General features: G+C 64.0%; 1 protein-coding gene and 2 long non-coding RNA genes across 6 annotated transcripts; 2 read left to right on the top strand and 1 right to left on the bottom strand.

Moving 5' to 3' along the window:
* Positions 1–1,755: 1,755 nt before the first annotated feature.
* On the bottom strand, positions 1,756–6,130 carry LOC115349623. 3 transcript variants are annotated; one of them, XR_003926171.2, is made up of 2 exons: positions 5,937–6,130; positions 1,756–2,624 (listed from the first exon to the last, which is right to left on the bottom strand). It is a non-coding gene; the product is annotated as an uncharacterized LOC115349623 (long non-coding RNA). The 3 variants fall into 3 exon arrangements; XR_003926170.2 differs by lacking the exon at positions 5,937–6,130 and adding an exon at positions 4,241–4,307; XR_003926169.2 differs by lacking the exon at positions 5,937–6,130 and adding an exon at positions 4,228–4,300.
* Positions 4,345–12,223, top strand: TMEM59L (transmembrane protein 59 like). Of its 2 annotated transcripts, none has more exons than XR_003926157.1 (8): positions 4,345–4,610; positions 6,896–7,001; positions 7,270–7,364; positions 8,978–9,124; positions 9,231–9,339; positions 9,682–9,793; positions 9,922–10,059; positions 10,331–12,223. XR_003926157.1 is itself a non-coding variant. In XM_030034110.1 (8 exons), exons 1-8 carry the CDS (start codon positions 4,437–4,439, stop codon positions 10,490–10,492), a joined length of 1,023 nt encoding a protein of 340 aa, XP_029889970.1. In that variant the 5' UTR covers positions 4,349–4,436; the 3' UTR covers positions 10,493–12,223. The 2 variants fall into 2 exon arrangements, 1 of the variants encoding a protein (XP_029889970.1); XM_030034110.1 differs by having other exon boundaries at positions 4,349–4,610; positions 9,942–10,059.
* A 3,882-nt stretch (positions 12,224–16,105) lies between these two features.
* On the top strand, positions 16,106–19,915 carry LOC115349624. Its single transcript, XR_003926172.1, has 2 exons — positions 16,106–16,318; positions 19,537–19,915. It is a non-coding gene; the product is annotated as an uncharacterized LOC115349624 (long non-coding RNA).
* The last annotated feature ends 311 nt before the right edge of the window (positions 19,916–20,226 follow it).

Raw genomic sequence — 20,226 nt, 5'->3', positions numbered from 1 at the left:
CGCAGCCATGCAGGGACGGGGTGGGGGGGTGATGCTGCGTGGGAGTCGCTGCGGGGCTCCGAGGTGTTGGGCACCGGCCGAAGGGACTGCACGGATTAGCAAATAAAATAAAAAAAAAAAAAGCAAGCGGGAGGGAGACAAAACAATGCCTTTTCCCATCGTCCTGTTTTTTGGAAGCTTCTGAACTGTTTTTGTTGAAATTTCCCAAAAATGTCAGCCTCCGGGAGCCACCCAGCCTGAGAAACTTCAGCCCCAGCGTCCGCAGTCTGGCCGAGTGAATCACGGCCGCCCCGGGGGCCGGCGGCCGCCCGCAATCCTGACCCACCGCCTGGACCCCCCCCCCCGAGGGAAGCCACCCTGGGGTGGGAGCCACCGGTGGGTGCTGGGGGGGGGCGGTTGGAGGGAGGGAAAGAGAAATCCCCCCCCCCCAGAGCTGGAGTTGGGACCAGCAGCCGTCCCAGCTGCCCACCTGCGCTGCCTGCATGGCCGCCTGCCTGCACGGCTGCCTGCCCGCATCGCTTCCCCCATCTGCCTTCTCCTTCTCCCGGCCAAGCTTTTCAGCTTCCAGCCGGAGCCCACGATAAAATGGGATTTAGCGCGGCCGTTTTGGGGAGCTGGGATGGGTGGGTTCCTGCGGGGGTGGGGGTGACACCCATCCTGGCGCTGGCAGAGGGGACGCGGCCGGCTCCGGCAAAGGCAGCATCGGGACGTGGCTTGAGGCTTTGCTGGGGGGTCAGGGGGAAGGTGGGGGGACGGTGGTGTCGGGAGGAGAGGGGAGCGTTGGTGCCCACTGGTGTCACCTGGGACGTGTCCGGGGTGTCACCCCAGGTGGCTCAGGGACGTTCGCCCTCCCCGACCCACGGCAGAATCCGGACCCGATGCTGTGGGATGGGGACGGGGCGGAGCGGGGGGACAGAGCCAGCCCTGAGCGAGCCCTGCCGTGCCGGTGGTCCCCAAACCCGGGCAGTGCCGGGGCGGTGTCAGGATCCGGCCGGTGGCAACGCCGGGGAGCAGCCGGAGATGACAGAACCGCTCTCCCGCTTTTCTGAGTCAGCGTGGGGGTCAGCAGGCAGATGTGGTCAGCGCTGCCCTTTGACAGTGACCTTTAAAGGGCTGCTCCCTCCTGCCCACCAGCCGCCGCGCTTGCAGGCACCGGCCGGGAGGCAGGATCCGGCCCGGCACCCCCATCTGACCCCCGGACCCGGCTGTCGGCGTCAGCGCGGTGATCCCGTGGGGCTGGCGTGGTCCGGCTGCCCCCCCCCCGGCGTGGCTCCGTTCCCAGGGCCTCTTTGCCCTGTTGCGGTGCAGGATCTGGCCACGGGGCCCAGCTCCCCAGCGGTGGAGCCCATACAGCCGTGAGCTCCCTGCTCTGCCCGGGTGGGATGTGACTCCCCCCGGACAGATCCAGGCCCCCCGGAGTGGTGATGTCCCCAAACCCGGGCTGAGCATCCTCGGTCCGGCTTCCCACCAGCCGTCACCTTCCTGCCGGCCCTCCATCATGTGTCACCGGGGCCGGGCCCAGCACATCTACCCTGAATTAATCTAATTACTTGATTTCCCAGCCAGAGCTCGCTCCATAAAGTCCTTGGACAGAGACAGCATCTGGCTCAAGGGCCAGGGTGTAAAAAACAAACAACAAAAAAACCCAAAACCCCAGAAAAAGCGGGAGGAGAGGCGCAGCGGAGCTGCCTCTGACTGCCTGCATCCTTTTAAAGTGACCTGGGGGAAAAATAAAGAGGCTAGAAATGCAAAGAATCCAGCAGTCAGAGTTTTCTTTATATTCCTCTCAGTCACATTTCCACATCCATGGGTAATTTATAACCCGCTTAACCCCTTCCCTGCCACCCCCCCAGCACAACCCCTTCGCTCAAGAGCATCCCTCGCAGCGGGGCGGCCGCACCTTCCCACCTCTGTTTGCTTTGGGAAGCACAAAAAGTCCCGCCGTGGAGTTTGCCGATCTCTAGAGAGGGGAAAAAAATGCCGTTGATGTCAAGGGGGTGCTTGAGCACAAGGGATGGGCTCTGCGGGGTTGGGACACGGGGTGACGGGTCCCCGGGCCATGGGGGGATGGCGAGGACGCGCCGGCCAGCGTGGGGGGAGCCAGCGGCTTCACAAAAGGCTCCAGAAAAAAAAAAAAAGTAGGTCAGTAGTGATAAATGCAAAAGGCATCGAGTGTTTCTGGCGAGGGGAGGAGGGAGGGCAGTAAATATTTGCCAACTCGAATATTATTGCCTGGGAAAGGGTTTTTTCTATTAAAAGGTGAGTGGATGGAGCATGGGCCGGCGCCAGGCGTAGTGCAGGCAGGTGCGGCGGGACTGTTGCCCACCAGCCCGCTCAGCCAACGGCACGCTGCTCCCGGCTCTCCCGGCACTTGATCCGGTGGTTTTTGGTCCCTCTGGGGGTCTCGGCTCCGGCTCTGTCCCTCCCGGCCGATGGAAACCTCACCTGCAGCGCGGCGCCGTGATTTATGGTGACAGCCCCCAATCTATCCCATTTACTTGGCCATTAGTCACCGGTGCCGGACACGAGGCCGAGGGGCTGGACGGGCTCCAGGAGGGGGAAGGGGGGAGCGAAGCCGACCTGGCAGCCCCGCCAGCCCGGCCGGAGCACATTTTCTCCCGGCCCTGGTTTGATTAACAAGATGAATAAGTTGGCGGAGCGCAGCGGGGCGAGGAGAGGCCCCACTCCCTGCTCCCGGGGGGGGGCACGGGGCTGCACTCCCCCAGCCGTCCCCGAGGGGATCCGGCCGCCCCCAACCCTCTCCCCTTGCCCCAGGGTGTGGAGCCCCCCCTCAAGCCTGAGCTGGGACCGGGAGACCCCCCCCTTCCCCGTGCCGGGGTCCTGCCATGTGTTCCCTATTAGGGCTGGAGGTTAGCGAAGCCCCCAGCCCTCCTCCTCCTCCTCTTCCTCCTCCCCCCTGGCCCGCTTTGGGGTGCTGCCATAAATAAGGCTAATGGGCAGGGCAGCGGCGAGCGCGGGGCCAAGCCTGCGCCTTTTATGTCTTTTAAACCCTGGGAAATCAAAGCTGTAAATCTGGGGTGTCAGGGAGAGCCCAGCGCCCCGGTTGGGAAGGGGCCCTGCGGAGCCAGGGTGCGGGGTGGGATGCACGAAGGTGACCCGGGGAGAGGACCCGAGGGCTGGGGGGGGGGGACTGGCACGCCTGGGTCGAACACTGGTTGGGGACAAGGGGCACCAGGGTCCCTATGGGGGTGCTGGCCCGGGGGGCAGTGAGGGTCCGGTGCTGCTTGTGCTCCCAGCGCCAGGGCAGCCCTGTCCCTCTGCGCCCCTCTTTCTGTGTGCCGCCAGTGTCAATGTGCCCCCCCGCTCCCCATGTCCCCCCCTCCCAGTCCCCCTGCTTTCCCCAGTCCCTCTGTGCTGCTGGTGTCAGTGTGGCCCCCAGTCCCGCTGCTCCCCCCATCCCTCTGCATCCCCCAGTCCTGCTGTGTCCCTTTGATCCCTGCGCATCCCCTGGTCCCCCCGCATCCCCCAGTGCCCCCCTACAGCCCCCGCTCCCCCCACACCTTCTGGTCCCTGTGAATCTCCTGGTCCCCTGGCATCCCCCGGTGCCCGAGCACCTCCCGGTCCCCAGACCCCCCCCATTCTCCCGCATCCCGGGGTACCCCTGCATCCCCTGATGCCCATGCATCCCCCCCCATTCTCCCGCATCCCGGGGTACACCTGCATCCCCTGATGCCCGTGCATCCCCCGGTGCCTGAGCACCTCCCGATCCCCAGACCCCCCCATTCTCCTGCATCCCGGGGTACCCCTCCATCCCCCAGTCCCCAGACACCCCCCCATTCTCCTGCATCTCGGGGTACCCCTGCATCCCCTGATGCCCATGTATCCCCCGATGCCCGTGTATCCCCCAAACCTCCATGCATCCCTTGGTCCCCAGGACCCCCCCCATTCTCCTGCATCCCGGGGTACCCCTGCATCCCCTGATGCCCGTGTATCCCCCCAACCTCCATGCATCCCTTGGTCCCCAGGACCCCCCCCATTCTCCCGCATCCCGGGGTACCCCTGCATCCCCCGGTCCCCAGCCCCCCTCACTCTCCCGCATCCCGGGGTACCCCTGCATCCCCTGATGCCCGTGCATCCCCCGGTGCCCGCGCACCCCCCGGTGTCCGAGCACCTCCCGGTCCCCAGCCCCCCCCCCCCCCCCGCCATCCTCCCGCATCCCCCGGTGCCCATGCCCCCCCCCCCCCCAGCATCCCCGCTCCGCGCTACCCGCCGGTACCACCCCCGGGGGTAGCCGGTGCCGGTGCCGGCGGAGCTGCGGCAGGCTGCGGCGGTTCCCCCCCCCCCCCCCCGGCTTCTCCCCCCCCCCCCCCCCCGCCTCCCGCTCCCTCCCGGCCGCCCCCGCCCGGCGCGTCACGGCGGAGCCGGCAACGGCGGCAACGGCGGCGGCGGTGGGTGCGCTCCGTTCCGCTCCCGCCATGGCGGCCCGCCGGCACCGGGCCTTACTGGTCCTCGGCCTGGCTTTGGTGGTCGCCACCGCCGCCGCCGCCGTCGCCGTCGCCGCCGCTACCGATCCTTTCTCGCCCCAGCTGGGAGATACCGCCGGTTGCCGCGGGCAGTGCGGCCGCAGCCTGCCCCGCCGAACCGCCGCCGTGAGTTGGGAGGGGCGGGGGGGGGGGGGGGGCACTGGGAGCGGCGAAGGGGGGGGGTACGGGGGGTACTGGGAGCACGGGGACTAGCAGGAGCATCGGGAGTAGCGGGAGCATCGGGCGGCGGCGAGGGGAAACTGGGGAAACTGGGAGCATCGGGGGGGGGGGGTATCGAGGGGGGACTGGGCGAAACTGGGAGCATCGGGGGATGCAGGGGGACCCCGGGGGGCATCGCTGCCGTACAGGCCCCACAGCGGGCCACCCCCGTGGGGAGCGCTGTGGGGGGCACTGGGAGCACCGTGGGTGCACTGGGAGCACCGTGGAGGCATCGGGAGCACCATGGGGGGCACTGGGAGCACCGTGGAGGCACTGGGAGCACCATGGAGGCTCTGGGAGCACCATGGGGGGCATCAGGAGCACCATGGGGGGCACTGGGAGCACCGTGGAGGCACTGGGAGCACCATGGAGGCTCTGGGAGCACCATGGGGGGCATCAGGAGCACCATGGGGGGCACTGGGAGCACCGTGGAGGCTCTGGGAGCACCATGGAGGCTCTGGGAGCACCATGGGGGGCATCAGGAGCACCATGGGGGGCACTGGGAGCACCGTGGAGGCACTGGGAGCACCATGGGGGGCATCGGGAGCAGCATGGGGGGCACTGGGAGCACCATGGAGGCACTGGGAGCACCATGGGGGGCATCAGGAGCACCATGGGGGGCACTGGGAGCACCGTGGAGGCACTGGGAGCACCATGGAGGCTCTGGGAGCACCATGGGGGGCATCAGGAGCACCATGGGGGGCACTGGGAGCACCGTGGAGGCTCTGGGAGCACCATGGAGGCTCTGGGAGCACCATGGGGGGCATCAGGAGCACCATGGGGGGCACTGGGAGCACCGTGGAGGCACTGGGAGCACCATGGGGGGCATCGGGAGCAGCATGGGGGGCACTGGGAGCACCGTGGAGGCACTGGGAGCACCATGGGGGGCACCGGGAGCACCATGGGGGCACTGGGAGCACCGTGGAGGCTCTGGGAGCACCATGGGGGGCATCGGAAGCAGCATGGGGGGCACTGGGAGCACCATGGAGGCACCGGGAGCACCATGGGGGGCACCGGGAGCACCATGGGGGGCACTGGGAGCACCGTGGAGGCTCTGGGAGCACCATGGGGGGCACCGGGAGCACCGTGGGGGGCACTGTGGGAGCCCCGGTGGTCTCCTCCAGCGTTGGCTTTGGGGTGCCCCCGGTGAGGGCATCCACCGCGGTTTGGGGTGCCCGCAGTGGTTTCGCCCATCCCGGCTTTGGGGTGCCCCCCCCCCCCCCCGGGTCTCACCCGTGCCACCTCGGGGGCGGCAGCTGCTCCGGGTTGGGGTGCCACTGGTGGGGCCCTGCTCCCCATCACCAGTGGCACGGCAGAGCCGTCCCCAGGAGCACTGGGTGTCCCAGGGCCAGCGGGACCGGGGCAAGCGGGTGACACCGTGGCGGCACGGTGGGCCAGCACCGAGCCACGGCAGCGGGGAATGAGATGGAGCCGAGTGCTGGTTGCTGGACCCAGAGCATCACGGAAAGCCCCGGATCGGAGATGCCGTAGCCGTGCCGTGCCGGGGGCCGCGTGCTGGCACGCGGGACCGTCCCCGAGCCCCCGCGGTGGCAGGGCCGTATCTAGGCCAGCGCCTTGGCAGGAGCCCACGCGGCCTCCGCTGCCGGGGCGGGGATGGAGTTGTTTTCCCATCTGGGCTCGAGCTGCCTCCCTGCCAGCACCCAGCCCTGCCCGCGCTCCCCCACGGGTGCACGGACCCCCGTGGGTGGGTGCATCCGCTTCCCCCGAGCCTGCACGTGCAGATGCACGCAGTGACCCCCGCGTAGGCTCGGTGCCCCCCCCCCAGTGCGTTCCCGGTGTCCCCAATGCATGCACACCCCCCCCCCCCCCATGCACACACACCCCCCCCCCAGCACACGCTGGTGCCCACCCAGCGCCAAGCGCCCCGACAGAGATGGGGGGTCCTGCCACGTCCTCGATGGGGACGAGGCCACGTGCCAACCCCACCATCAGGTGCAAACCGGGGGGGGGGGCGAAGGCAGCTCTCCCTCCCCCTGGCGATGCCATTGCCCCAGGGTTTGGGGTGCCAGCCCCGGCCGTGGTCCTGCGGGAGGGTGGTGCTGCCCGGTGCCCCCCCAACTGGGTGCAGGGGTGTGGGGGGGGGGGGGGGGGGGGCCGCGGTGGGGGTCCGGCGCAGCCACCAGGCTGAGCTTGGTGCCAGCTCCACGCTCGCCTCCTCCTCCTCCCTGCAGGATGCTGTTCTCAACGCCTGTTACCGGGGCTGCCGGCTGTTCTCCATCTGTCACTTCGTGGATGCGAGCGCCGAGCTGAACACAACCCGAGCTGAGTGTGAAGCAGGTGAGGAGCCGGCGGCCGAGCGGCCCCGGTTCCCCAAACACCATCCTCGGGGGGGTCCCCCCCATATACCGCCGGCACCACCGTGACACCTTCCACCCTCCCCTCGGCCCCACGCCGTGCCCCAGGACCTTGCTGCAAACCAAGCGGGGTGCAGGTTTGCACCCACCGGGTGTAAATCGGGAGGGATTAGGGGGGTCCTGGGGATGTGGGGCTCATCCGGGGGATTGAGCACCCCCTAAACCTGACCCCCCCCCCCCCCACCTCGCAGCGTGCGCCGAAGCCTACAGCAACGCAGAGGAGCAGTTTGGCTGCGTGACGGGGTGCCGCAAGCAGCTGCCCGAGGTGGAGAGCAGGAAGGAGAAGGTGAGGGGCCGGGGAGATGGGGAGCTCCCATTCCCCCCCTCTTAACATGCCCAACCTGTCCCTGGTGCCACCGGCAGTGGCTCTACCCTGTCCCTGTATCTGGCTCCTTCCCCCAAGGGTCTGTGGGCAGGAGGCAGCAGGGGCTGGATGTGTCCCTCGCCCCGGGGTGTCCCGGCTGCTCCATCCCTGTGCCGTCACCCCTGCTCGGGACCCCACAGGGAGACGCTGGGATGTGGTGGCTTGGCCCCTGGGTCCCTCTTTAGGAAAGATCCCTTCCTCCTGCGGCAGCTCAGCCCAGTCCCTCCTCTCCCTGGGGATGAAGGCTCTCACACCCCACACGTGCAGCCCATCCATCCCTCCATCCCTCCCCAGCTCCGTCTCTCCCCTCGCTGCCCGCCGGCCGTCCCCACCACCAGCCTCGCAGTTCGGCGAGCCCCAGCGCCGGGACCCGGTTTCCCCCGGTGCTTTCCGAAGGCGGATTGGGACCAGGCGTGCTCCTTGGCAAAACCCACACCGTGGGATGCCCGCTGCATCTTGCTTTATTTTATATCCCCTGTTTATACGTGCTCCTGCGGATGGGTGCTGTGGGCTTGCTGGGGGGATACGAGCCTGCCGCCGGCCCGTCGCGCTGCTTCGTCCGAAGCATAAAAAGCAGATTAACTGGGCTTGACCCAGGCTGCCGCGGATTTGGGCCAGGCAGGGCGATTACGCCGAATTCCCAGGGTGAGAGGTTCTGACAGGTGATTGTTGCAGATTCCCCCACTTTTGATCTGTTATCCTTCCCAGCAATTACCAACGCTTTTTCCTCCTACATTTAATTAATTCAGCTTTTGCCCAATTAATTAAATTAGACTTTGGCCCAAGGTAGAGGCTTTTGGCTTTGTACACGTGCAGACAAAGATGAATTTGTGCTGTAGAAAGCCGCGGCTCCTTCAAAAAATTGCTTTGCAGCCTGTTTTTAAGACCTTCCTAGTGTCTGATCCCATTTCCCAGCCCCTCTCCGAGGTCGGGGATGAGCACCGGGGGGCAACCGGCTGACGGGGAGGGCCGCCACCCCCTTCACCCACCCAAAGCATTTTTCCTTCGGGTTCCCAGACAAGCAGGCAAAGCAGATTTAGCATAATAATTAGATACAGAATCTGACCTATTTATTTCCTGTTTGCTGGTTTGACCGTGCAAGGGGCTGTCGGAAAATGTTCGAAGCCAGTGGCAGGGAGCAGCCAAGCGGATTCCAGCAGGGATGCTTTAAAAATAACAAACCGCCGCGACGGCCAAGAATCCAGGGCACGGAGAGGCTGCCAGGAGAGAAACGCCCTCGGCATCTCGGCCGCTCCGCTCCTATTGTTTAAAGAGCTGGTGCGAGCTCAGGGCTGCCGAGGGGCTGGGTGATGGCCCCGGGGATGGGTGACGGCCCTGGGGACCACAGCCCTGGGCTCGGTGACCCTCCCGTGGCCGAACCACAGGTCCCGCACGTCCCCATCCCTGGGAGAAGCAGGCTGAGCCCCAGACCTGAGCGTTCCGCTCAACTCGGTCACGTCCTCGGGGTGGGATGTTGTCCGCCGGGGTGGGTGACGAGGGGACGGCGGTGACACGATGTCCTTGCTCCTTTGCAGAGCCTGGAACTGAAGGCGCCGTCGTTCTCCATGTTCGATTTGGTCTCCACCTTCTGCAACGACATCGTCAGCTCTGCCCAGAGCTTCATCTCCTCCACCTGGACCTTCTACCTGCAGGCAGATGATGGCAAAGTCGTGGTGTTTCAGGTGGGGGTGTTTCGGGTGGGGGTGTCCCGCATCCCCACTCTGCCGCAGGGGGTGGGGACCCCCCCCCGCTCACTGCTTTCTCCCTCTTTCCCTGCCAACCCATCAGTCCCAGCCGGAGATGGAGTATCCAGTACTCGAGGCACTGGAGACCCAGCCGGAGCGGCCGGTGCGGCCGGGACCGGGGTCCAGCCCCCGCGTCTCCCAGCCCCACACAGGTGCGGGGGGGTCTGGGCTGCCGGCGGGGCGGGGGGGGCCGGGAGCCTCCGAGACCTCCTGGCTCTCATCCGATTTCTCCAGAGCTAAACAAATTACCCGCTTCTCAGGTCTGATTAGCTTCCCACACCCCACACGCCCGCAGAGGGGGTGAGTCCGGACTCAGGACCCACTCCAAGAAGTTCCTGGCATCCTCTGCGTCCCCGCAGCGGGCAGAGGGTCCCTGGGGGAGAGGGGACCACCCGGCACCCCTGCACCCCATCATGTGCTGGCAAGGGGATGGGGAGCGGGACAGGCGTGCCCACAGCGGGTGCCCGGGCTCAGCATCGCCTCTCCCCTGCCAGGCCCCCGGGCGAAGGGGGAGAAGCCCCCCGTGAAGGAGCCACGAGGCAAAGGCAAGGTGCAGCACCCGGACCCCCCGCAGCCAGAGCACGACTTCCTCGGCTGCATGTCCAAGTAGGTGTAGTGGGGCTGCGCAGGTGCCGGGGGGGCCTGGACCTGCCGGACACGCCGGAGCAGATGCTCTCCCACCCCCCGATTCCCACCTCGTGCCCCGCCATAAACTCGTCCTTTTTCTTTGGCGGGGGGTGGTGGGGTGTTACAGGCGCTCGGGCCTTCCTCGCTGGATCCTGGCTGCCTGCCTCTTCCTCTCCATCATGGTGATGCTGTGGCTGAGCTGTGCCAGTTTGGTGACTGCTCCTGAGCAGCACGTCAAGACCCAGGTACGGGGTGAGCGGTGCTCAGCGCAGCCCGGTGGGGGGGTCCTACGGGGGTCCCCAACACCCCGGCTCTCCCCGTCACAGCTGGGTGAGCCTCGCGGGGCTGAGACGTGGCCGTACAGCGTTTGTGGTCCCCGGGCACCGTGCTGGGCTCGCCGGCATGTCCGTGCCATGCTGTACGTCCCCAGCCAGCCCCGTGGTGTTCCCGGTCTGGGGACAACGGGGTCCTGTCCCCTGCTCTGGGGCTGCACGGTCCCCTCTGCCTCTCTTCCAGCCTCTGAGCATCAACGGAGACAAGGAGTACCTGGAAGACCTGGATGGCCCCGGCGCTTTCCCCCTGCCGCCCGTCATCGCCGTCACCCTGTGCCCCACGCGCGGCGGCGAGGACGCGGGGCCGCTGCCCCTCAAGGTCGACCTGGGCAAGACCATCCTGTAGTGCTCCCACCCTTCCCATCACCACCACATCACCTCCCTGTTTCCATCCCCAGGACATCGTCCCCGGTCCCATTCTGTGGCCCCTCCAGCTCCCCCGTGTCCCCGGCTCCTGGAGGGGCAGCTCTGGCTCTGGCTTGGTCCCGCTCTCCTCCCCAGGGATGGCCGCTGCAAAGGAGGCTCCCAGGAGCCGGGCAGCGGCTTTGCCTCCTCCGTAGATGTGCTCTTTGCTGGGATCTTGGTTTCCAGTGCTCGAGAGCCAAGAGAGGAGCTGCCAGAGCGGGGAGGCCGGGGGGAGCCCGTCCTCGTAGCGAGGCGGTCCGTCTCTTCCCGACCGGAGCCCCCGGGGCCCCGCAGCCCTCCGGGCATGGGTCCAGCGCTGGGCAGGAGGGAGCCGGCTGCGGTGGGGGATGGAGAGTGTCTGCAGCGTTCTGGGCTTTGGCTCGGCACATCCCCGGCCTCCCACCTTGGGCTGAGCCTCCAAGGCGCCGTCTCCGGCCCTGGGAACTCCCTTCCGCCGGCCGGAGCCGATTGCCTTGGGGAGCCGAAACGTGGCGAATGGATTTGGCGTTGGCAGCCGGAGAGAGGAGCGGATCTTGCCGCCTCCGTGCCCACGCGAGGACCCAGCCGGCCCCTTCCCGGAGCTGCGGAGGGGCCCCGGGATGGCTCCTTCCCCTCCCTGATGCCTTTGGGGCGGCTGGCCCCGATGCCGACGGGTCGCTGGTGGGACTGAGCAGGGGACGAGGTGACATTTCCCTGCCTCGTGCTGCTGTGGCACGTCCGAGCTCGGGCAGGAGGTGGGAGCTGCCGGGATGCCTCCGTCCTGGGCTCAGCATCCCTGCCCGATGCCGGGAGCAGCTCAGCCTGCGGGGCTGTAGCTGATGGCAGGACCTAGCGGCAGCCGGCCTCCGGGTCCCCTGGCTCACAGCACTGCCCTGGAAGCAGGGGGCTAGTCCCGGGGTCTCCTGGTCAAGCGGGAACCCCTCGGCTCGCCCCGGCACAGCCCCTCGGCACGGAGGGGTCCCCTTCCCTCCCCCTGCTCCGCAGGGCTCTGCTCCCACAGCCGGGCTCGGTGCGAGCCGAGGCATCTCCCCATCTCCCCGCCGTTCTCCATCACTTGACTTCGTGCATCATTTCGTGGTTTGATTTGCATCGGCATGTGGTTCGTCAGCCCCTGGTGCCCCATGGGGACACCCCTGCACTTGGGAGGGACGGCTCGGCGGCGGCGGTCCCTGCCATCCCCGCGTCCACCTAACACGTCTGTACAGATTAACTTATTACCCGCAACTCCCCACCCTTGGGTTTTTAGGCTCTCTCCGTGTGCCGGCTGCTCCCCAGCGCTGAGCGGTCTCGGGGGGCCGTGGCGTGGTGGGGCGGGGGGCTCTCGTCCCCATCCCCACAGGTTTTGTGCTGCTCCGTATCACTTTCACCCGTGCAACATATCTGGATTTGGGGAACTGGGTTGGGGAGGGGGTGGGGGTGTTGTGTCCGTTTTGGGGTACACTTTTTGTTGTCGCTTTTTGGCCGCTCGGCTCAGTGTAAAGCTCGGTGGAGTCTGTGGTGTTGTCCCAGCCACGGCAGCTCTCCCCATCCCCGGGGTGCAACCGCACCGGGCCATGAGCTTGGGGGAGAGGGTGGCCGCGGAGGCCCCCCCAGCTTTGCTTCCAAAGGGCAAACCCAGCCCCAAGCTGGCTGGGCGGTGCGGGCGGAGGGGAAATAAAAGGTTTGTACCAGACCCGGACGATTCAGTGGCTTCACGGGGTGCCCGTCGCCAGCTGGGGAGCAGGTTTGAGCCCCTGTGCAGGGCTGGTGGGAGGACGCAGGTCTGTTCCCATCTTTGCAAGCCGAGCCAGGATGAAACCTTCGGCAAACTGGAGAGAAATCCCCTGCTTGGGCTGTTTTGCACAGACACGGAGTGTTGCTCCTCTCCGCTGCAGGCTGCGGGGCCGGCAGATTGGCCAGATCGAGAGATTCGGCATCAAGCGTAAAAGGAGATGCTGCGTTCCCTGGGGAGCTGGTACCAACGCCCGTGGGCTGGGTGGGCTCGGTGGGTGCTGGGAGGGTGCGGGGTGGGCAGGGGGCCATGCACGCCAGCACGTCCACCCATCAGCCGTGAGGAGGAGGAGGAGGAGGAGGCTGAGACACGGCGGAGGGGAGGACCGCGTGCATGTGCTCACGCGTGCCTATAAAGAAGCACTGGGGAACGAGGGCTTTTCCCACTGAAAATTGCCTGCCGGCACCTGGGTGCCCATTTTGAGGAGGGAAAGCGTAAATCGGGACGCGCGCGCGCGCGACACGTCAGCGTGACACGTCAGCGTAACGCGCCGCGGCCGCCCAGGCTCGAGGGCTGGGACGCGCTCGCGTGTGCACGCACCCACCTTTCCCCCGCGGCGTGTGTTTTTCCTGGCGCGGCGCCCGCGTCCACGCCACAGTCGAGCTCTCCCCATGCCAAGCACGACACAAAAGCTCACGCAAGGGCCTGGAGGCTCGTTTTTAGCACTTCAGTAGCTCAGCGGGGTCCCGTCCTCGGAGCCAGCAGTGGCGCGGGGCCCCTGGGGAACCGGGGATGGTGCTGGCCTCAGCTGCTTATTTTCTCTGGGATGCGGAGCTGGGGACGAGGAGGTGCTGCCCGACCCCTGCGAGGGCTGCGGAGGGATGCTGGGGTGCTCGACGCGAGTCGCAACCGAAGAAGGATCTCCAAAGGGGATGCGGAGCTTGGTCCGCTGCCTTGCCAGCAGTCTCTGCTGCCGGAGCACGGCCCCCGCCTGTCCCTAAATTGGGGGGTGCGATGTCACCCCCACGCAGCGCGGCAATGCCGGGTGCTGGAGGGGGATGCTGTGCTCTGCGGGCTGGGCTCAGTTCCCTGAACAGAGAGGAGAGCGATGGTGTTTTCAGCTCGCTGCCTGCCCTGCCTGTGGAGCATGGAGGAGGATGCTCTGGGCAGCCCTGGCTGTACGGAGCCGGCGCGGGAGGTAGAACGTGTGCCACGGCCGTATTGCCCGGGCGATGGGATCTGGGGGCTTGCACGGTGTCCTCAGCAGGCAGCTGGGTGCCTCGGGGTCCCAGGGTGGGCAGAGGGGTGTCGGGGGCCGGCAGGACAAGAGGGAAGGGTTGAGAGATGGGAGCCCAGCGCTCAGCAGCCTTTGGGGTAGGGGCAAGCTGATGACCCAGAGACAAGAGTTCCCTGGCCAGGACCAAGCCACCGAGTGCCCCCCCGGATGGTGTGTCAGGGGGTGTCTTTCTCCAGCATTTTCCACCCGTAGCCCAGGGCATTAGCGCTGAGCCCCGTTATGGGCTGGGCGAGGGTGCTGGCAGCCGCTCGCCCCCAGACACGCTGCGGTGATGGAGCGGGCGGTTGGGTGCAAGCAGGAGCGAACAGGGAAACCCCGGGATGGTGCTGCCTGGGGGTGAGACCCCCAACACAGGGTTCTCTGCGTCCCCCTGCTATGGACTGGTGCAGAGGGAAGTGGCAAGGCACAAGATCGGTGCGGACAGCTGGTAAACCCTGCCCACCGCGGGCAGCGGCTCCGAGCGGGTCCCCTCCTGGGCTGGGAGCCGGGCTACAAACCGTGGACAAGCTCCTCGCCTTTAAACTGGAGTCAGATTCCTTGTTGCTGGCTCGGGGTGCAGGAAACTGTGCCCAGGAGCAGGTGAGGAGAGACCCCACTCTAACAAGAAGGAGATGCATGAAATTAGCTGGTTCCACTCCCCCCAGCAGGCAGCCGGGGTGTTTTCCATCCGACGCCTTTTCCTTCTCGCTCCCTCTTTTATTTTTTCGTGGGGGGAAGCAAAATTCACGGTGTGTGGCCCCATCGGCAACGGGCAAGCCAGCCCACGGCAGAATCGCACCCTCCAGCCCATGGCCGGCGGCGAGGGCACGGGGGATCGTGAGCCCACGGTGGGTCGCGTCCTCGCGGCGAGCATCTGCGCGCCCACGCTCGCCTCCCGCGCGTCCAGCCACAGGTCAGCAAGAAATCGCAGACCGGTAGGTGGGGACTGTTAGCCACGCTGCGGCAAGAAGCGGCCTCAAAAAGTGGGGGGAGGCCAGCAAGCTGCCCCCCACACCTCCACCACGGACCCCCGCAGCATCCCCCCGCTCGTGAGATGCCGTCGCTCGGCCTCCGTGCCGGCAGCGGGTGCCGAGGGTTGCGGGGGTTTCGCCGGCTGCGGTTGGGGTCGGCAGCCCCCCCCCGGCAGCTCTCTCTGTGGCTGTGTTGGGCTGCTGTTCTCACCTCCAGAAAATGCCCCCTCCTTTCTCCCCCCCCCCCCCAAAATCTCAGCTGCCAGGAGCTGGCCCAGCTCCACCGCCGCTCACACACTCCAGCTGAGGAGCCGGGCCACGCGGTGAATGCATTTGCTCATGGATTTCCCTCCCCTCTCGCCGTCTGCTCCCAACGGTGTCGTTCGCCCCTATTTCTCATCACGCTCTCCCGTGCCGAGGAAGACTTCGGGAGCATTCGCAGCTCCTCGTCCCGCTGTCGGGTGCCCAGAGCCCAGTGCCGCGTCCCGCCGGGACATCTCTGCTTGGGAAGAGAATTGGGGTCCGTGGTCCAGGGATGCCGCACAGGGCAGAAAGCCCAGGACTGGGACAGCAGGGTGGGGAAGGACTCCGAGATGTCCCTGCCTTGCACACACGCATGCCAACCCCCATTTTCATGATTTGTCACTGATTCTCCCGACTCGCAATGGACACGGTGTTGGTTCACCTGGGTCTGCACCCGTCGCTCCCCTTCCCGCTCGCATCCCGGGGAGATGCTGCTGGATGCAAAACAGCCGGGGGAAGGTTTCTTATTCTTGTCTCATGTTGGAGGAATGAGGGTCTTTCATGAGAAAGCACAAATTAGGGTGAAACAGCGGTTTTGGGCCCTGCCAGAGCAGGGCTTTTGAAGATGACGGAAAAAGAGCCCGGGCTCCTATCTCAGCTGGGGAAAGGATATTTTCTAGCTGCTCCAGCTGCCTCTCGCTGCCCCTGGCCCGGCTCCTGCTAGCACATGGCTGCAATCCGGTGCTGTTCTGACCAACACACAGAGCTGTAAATTCAGCTTTAAGCTCAACGGAGGTTAAGTCTCCATCCAGAGATGGAGCGAGGATAAGGACGCGCGGTGGGGAGGTGGACCGGGATTCAAAGCGAGCTCTGGCAGCACCGCTGGCTTGCAGCACCTTCCCGACCCCACGCGTGGGAGCTGAGCCCTTGCTCTTACAAATGCTCCTTTGAACCGTGCTGGGCACCATCCTGGAGCCGGCAGCAAAGCTCGTGTGGCCTTCAAAGATGGAAACCTCACGGTGCTGCCGAAATCAGGCAGCCGGGCTGGCAGGGGAGCGCCGTGCCGTAGACGGCCACCCGGGAAAACACATCCATGGGTTTCCTCTCCCCATCCTCCTTCCTATGACCTACCCCAAAGAAGCGGAGCCACGGGTGATTCAACAACAACAAAACCAAACGAAAAACAATCTCCTCGTGCTAATGGGATTGGTTCTGTCCCTACCACGCACATTCCAGCCCGGCTCGAGGGACCGCTCGGGGCGGGGGGGGGGGAAGGGGAGGCTAATGAAGCCAAATTATTCTCTGTCTTCAAATGTCAGAGTTCAGCACGGTGCCGCTGGCTGGACCTGGCGCAGCTGCTGTGCCGTGGCGATGCCGTGTGGAGGCGAAGCACCCTCTCGGCAGCCGGCACGGAGCGCCTGCGCGCATCCAGCCTGCCGCCAAGTGACATGCATTTTCCATTCCCTGGGCTTCATTACTTCTTGGAACGCAGACCTCGTTCGCCGGGCCATGAGGGGCTTCGCTTCCCTCCGTGTTTATTTTCGCTGCCGTGTGTTCTTTTGCCAGGTGAGGAGCTCAGCCAAGCTGGTCAGGGAAAGCAGAGATGTATGGTTGCGGTTTGGCCAGGCGGATGGGAATCGGGCTCCCTTAAGTGCCGACGCGGCGGCGCGGCGCAGCACCTGCTCACCTTCAGGCGCTGGAGCCATCCCGCTGATTTCACGGGGATGACACGTGTGCTTAACGCTGCAGCACGTGCAGAAGGGATTTGCTGGACCGTGGCCTCGCACCGGTGCCGAACGGCACTGGGGACAGCCAACGCCTCCAGCTGGTGTGGGAGCCGGCTCCCGCGGGTGCCATGTGCGTCAGCTCGCCCCGGCGTGCGTGGGAGTGGAAGGAGCCCAAGATTCATAAAAGAAGGTGTTCGGCCTTCCCCCAAGCCAGACCCCACGTGGCTCTGCTGTCTGCTTCCCGCTCACTCCTGCTCCTCCCGCTCGCTCTTCAGCACAGGGCATAGCAATCCCTACGCCTCCCAGCACCGGCGTACGCACAGGCGTGCGTTATCTGTGCCGGATGAGATGGCACCGCTGCTCCACGGGGTGGGTAACGCTGCCCGGGGGTGGGAGTCCGGCCGAAGAGCTGGGTCGTCTCCATCCCGGCAGGGAGGGGATGCTGCTCGGCCGATGTGCCGTGCCGGAGCCTCGGCAGCGGCTGCTGTGTCGGTTCGGCTCTGCAGCAGGAGATCGGGGACCTGAAGGGCTGGTCTGTGCCCCAGGATGGGTGGGAGCCTACAGACCTCATCCTGCCTGGGGGGCTCGGGTACCACCGCATCACTGGGGGTCCCACGTCCCCCAGGGCTGCTGGCTGGTCTCAGCCATGGAGTTATTTGCACAGGTGATGCTCAAGGGGTGAAGGAGCATCTCACCTTCACCAGCCTCCCAGGAGAGACTAATAACGTCTCAGGGAGCTCAAAGATCTCCAAGCCTGAACACGAGCGGAGGGAGATGCAGGCAGGGTATCCTGATGGGGCAAAATAAAAGGGATGCTCACGCGATGCCGCGGCCCATCTTTATCTGGAGAGCCAGCACACGCAGACGCACCCCGGCCTGCATGCTCGACCTCTCCCCGGGCTCACACGTTTGTCGGGATTACATGGGGATTAGCAGAGAGCAGTCTACCAGAAATCAAGAGGGAATAAAACCAGCCGGAAGCACAGGCAACAGAAAAGCCCCGCAGCACCCTCAGGACATGCATGACAAGCAGGAGATGGAGCAGCGTTCATCACTGATGCTGTGCGGAGGCAGGGAGCAAGAGGGAGGTCACTTGCAGACTCCTCCATAACAATAGCAAATAAAAGAACGTTGGGGCTTTGTTGTGCTGGGGAAAATCTAGCAAGAATTGGAAAAAAAAGCTCGTTGAGGCCAGCTGTCCGCCTCCTCCACCCAACACAAACTGCGTGGACCGATAGTGCTGCGAGCTGCGAGGAATTCCTGTTTCTGAGCGCTTGCAGGATGAAATGAAAAGGTCGGAGGAAAAGGCAGCGCTGCCAGCTCATGATTTTGTCATTAGTCTCACAGTGTTGGATGCAGATTTTAAAGCCCCAGCTGTGGGAGTCGTGGGATATGCGAGAGCTTGGCTTACAGTAAAAGGTACATTGCTAGACCTCGTGTTTTGTAGGGGGGGAAAAAAAAGCGAAAATATAACTCTAATACATCCTGATGGCTTAAAATGAAGATCAGAAAGAAGAAGAATGTAAATAGTTTGGAGTTTATTCTTTTTTTTTTTTTTTTTAACACAGTAAGTTAGACTTGTGATTTTATGGGCAGACCAGCGCTCTCCACAGTAGGAATACCAGGACCGCCTTGATGTACTGTGTGTGCAGGATAAATATATTAAAGTTGTGCGAGTTGCTCAGATGCTGTGCTAACACTGGTTGTAAAAATCACCTTAGATGTAAGGCAGGCTCCTTGGGGAAGGGGCTAAGTGCACTCAACAAATAATGAATAGAAATAAAAATAAATATCAGATGGCCCATAAAATCAAACAATAATGGTAACTAAAAAGTTCCTGGATTTGCTGTGAGAGATAAAATCCCATCAGCGGTATGAAATAACAAGAAATACCCCCTTTTGGTTCCTTCTCCACATGACACAAGTCAGCACGCCTGGTCACCAGAGTAGTTATGGAATACATCTTCGTTCCAGCATCTTATAAATGCATTTTTCATGCTTTGAGAGACCTTCTGGGGTTCAATTTAACTGGGATCTGGGGAACATGTGAAAGGCATTTACAGCATGCGGCACAGCCTGGTTTTTCCTGCAGGGGAAGCAGAGGTGTAACGTTCACAGCTCCCATCCGCCGACCCACCTGGGATGGAGAGGTCCGCAGTGAGCGGGCAGCCCGGCTGGGCTAGCCGTCAGCAGGGCTGCTTTATTGCTGTGTATTTATTGAACCGAAAAATAGAGGCACTTAAAATATCTATATGGACCTAAAAATAATAAAGGGAAAGCGTTTATTTTAAACCTTTTAAAGAGCGGGGTGTGCTGCAAAGCTAAATCTACAGAAAGTGGCCCCAGGAGAAGTGGAAGCTATCAAATGAAGCAGAGCTGGTGTCTGAGGAAGCAGGACAAGCACGAGGGGTTGGTGAGGAGGGGCAGGAGCCCCCAAACACCAGCAAAACGCAAAACAGAAAGGTGCGGGGAGAGGTGGGGTGGGAGCCACACTTACTCCCCCAGCTCTGTCTTGCAGGCAGCACTGCCCAGTGGAAAGGGCATCGTGGTGGAACACCGGGGACGGACTGCTGCGGGCTCTGCCGATGACTTACGGCATTAACTTTCATCCGCTGCCTCTCCCGCGCCTCCTCCCGCTCTCCCCGCTCCTCGGCGCGCTGACATCTCCTCTTCTGTGTAGGTCGGGTCTAAAATAACAGGGCCCCGAGGTCCTGGCTGGGGTCTCCGTGTGCTGCAGCAATACAAATAGCAAATTAATAAGTACTGCTTCCCTTTCTCCCAAAGGTTTTACGAGGCTTAATTAATGAATGTCTGTAAAACGCATTTGGAGCTGGGAATGAAATGTGCTGTGGAAATGCCAAATATTTTTAATGCTCCAGCAGATTTAGAAGGTTTAAATAAGAAAAATACACAGCTTTGCCTCTGAAACAGATTGCTCTCCTTGAAGCAGAGGGCTCCAGAACATGAAGTTTTCATCAGGCTGACTTGAAAGAGTATTTTCATGGCTTTCCAAGTGCGTTTATTCTCATGTACAAATTCCCCCTTTCTCTTATACAGATGTGGACACCGAGGCATGGGAAATCAAAGAAATTTACCCCCGGTCGTTGGCAGAGCCACCGCTACGAATAATTTCCTGATTTCCACTAACGACTGGAATGCCCTCTAGACCGTCCGCTCTCTCCAGATGCGCGCCGGCTTTAAAAATTACACGGACCCCGCGACGCTTGGCCTCATCTCCGCCGGTCGCTTTGGGGAGAGCCAGGAGCGACTCTGATGCCGAGCATGTGTGGGGACGCGGGGCGGCGAAGGCATCTTTGGCACCAAGACGGCGCAGCCGGAACGCTGCGATCTCCGATGACATGACTGCACCCTCTGGAGGGTACTGTTGCTCTTGCACAAAGCGTTTATGGTGATAAAACTTGGTCCATAAATCGTCCAGATGGTGTGGCGGGAAGTTTTGTCCCCAGGGTGATGGGGGAGCAGTCCCGGGCTGGTCGAAGACACGATGGTCCCTGCAGGAGATGTCGCACGTGAAATCCCCGAGGGAAAGCGATAAGCGCTTGGGTGCAGGCCGCGGGCAGGGGAACGTCGCCTGCTCTTGGGTAATGGTCGGCTGGAGAGCGCCGGCATGAGGAGGCCCGCGACGGCCTGTGGCACGGCGACAGACCCCCCCCCCCCCGTCACCCCTCAGCTGCGGGGTGGCGACAGACCCCTGGCACCCCTCAGCCGAGGGACGGGGTCCGACCC

This window comes from Aquila chrysaetos, chromosome 12 (assembly GCF_900496995.4).
Source record: "Aquila chrysaetos chrysaetos chromosome 12, bAquChr1.4, whole genome shotgun sequence".
NCBI lineage: Eukaryota > Metazoa > Chordata > Aves > Accipitriformes > Accipitridae > Aquila > Aquila chrysaetos.
Note: the sequence above shows the minus strand (reverse complement) of the source record. Positions and strands in the feature narration are given on the sequence as shown.

What these genes read in the sequence shown, in the direction of transcription:
- TMEM59L (XM_030034110.1), top strand. Translation starts at nt 4,437, where the DNA reads ATGGCGGCCCGCCGGCACCGGGCCTTACTGGTCCTCGGCCTGGCTTTG. An exon ending in CGTCTCCCAGCCCCACACAG is followed by an intron (nt 9,340 to 9,681) that starts GTGCGGGGGGGT and finishes CTCCCCTGCCAG; the next exon opens with GCCCCCGGGCGAAGGGGGAG. An exon ending in TTCCTCGGCTGCATGTCCAA is followed by an intron (nt 9,794 to 9,941) that starts GTAGGTGTAGTG and finishes GGGGTGTTACAG; the next exon opens with GCGCTCGGGCCTTCCTCGCT.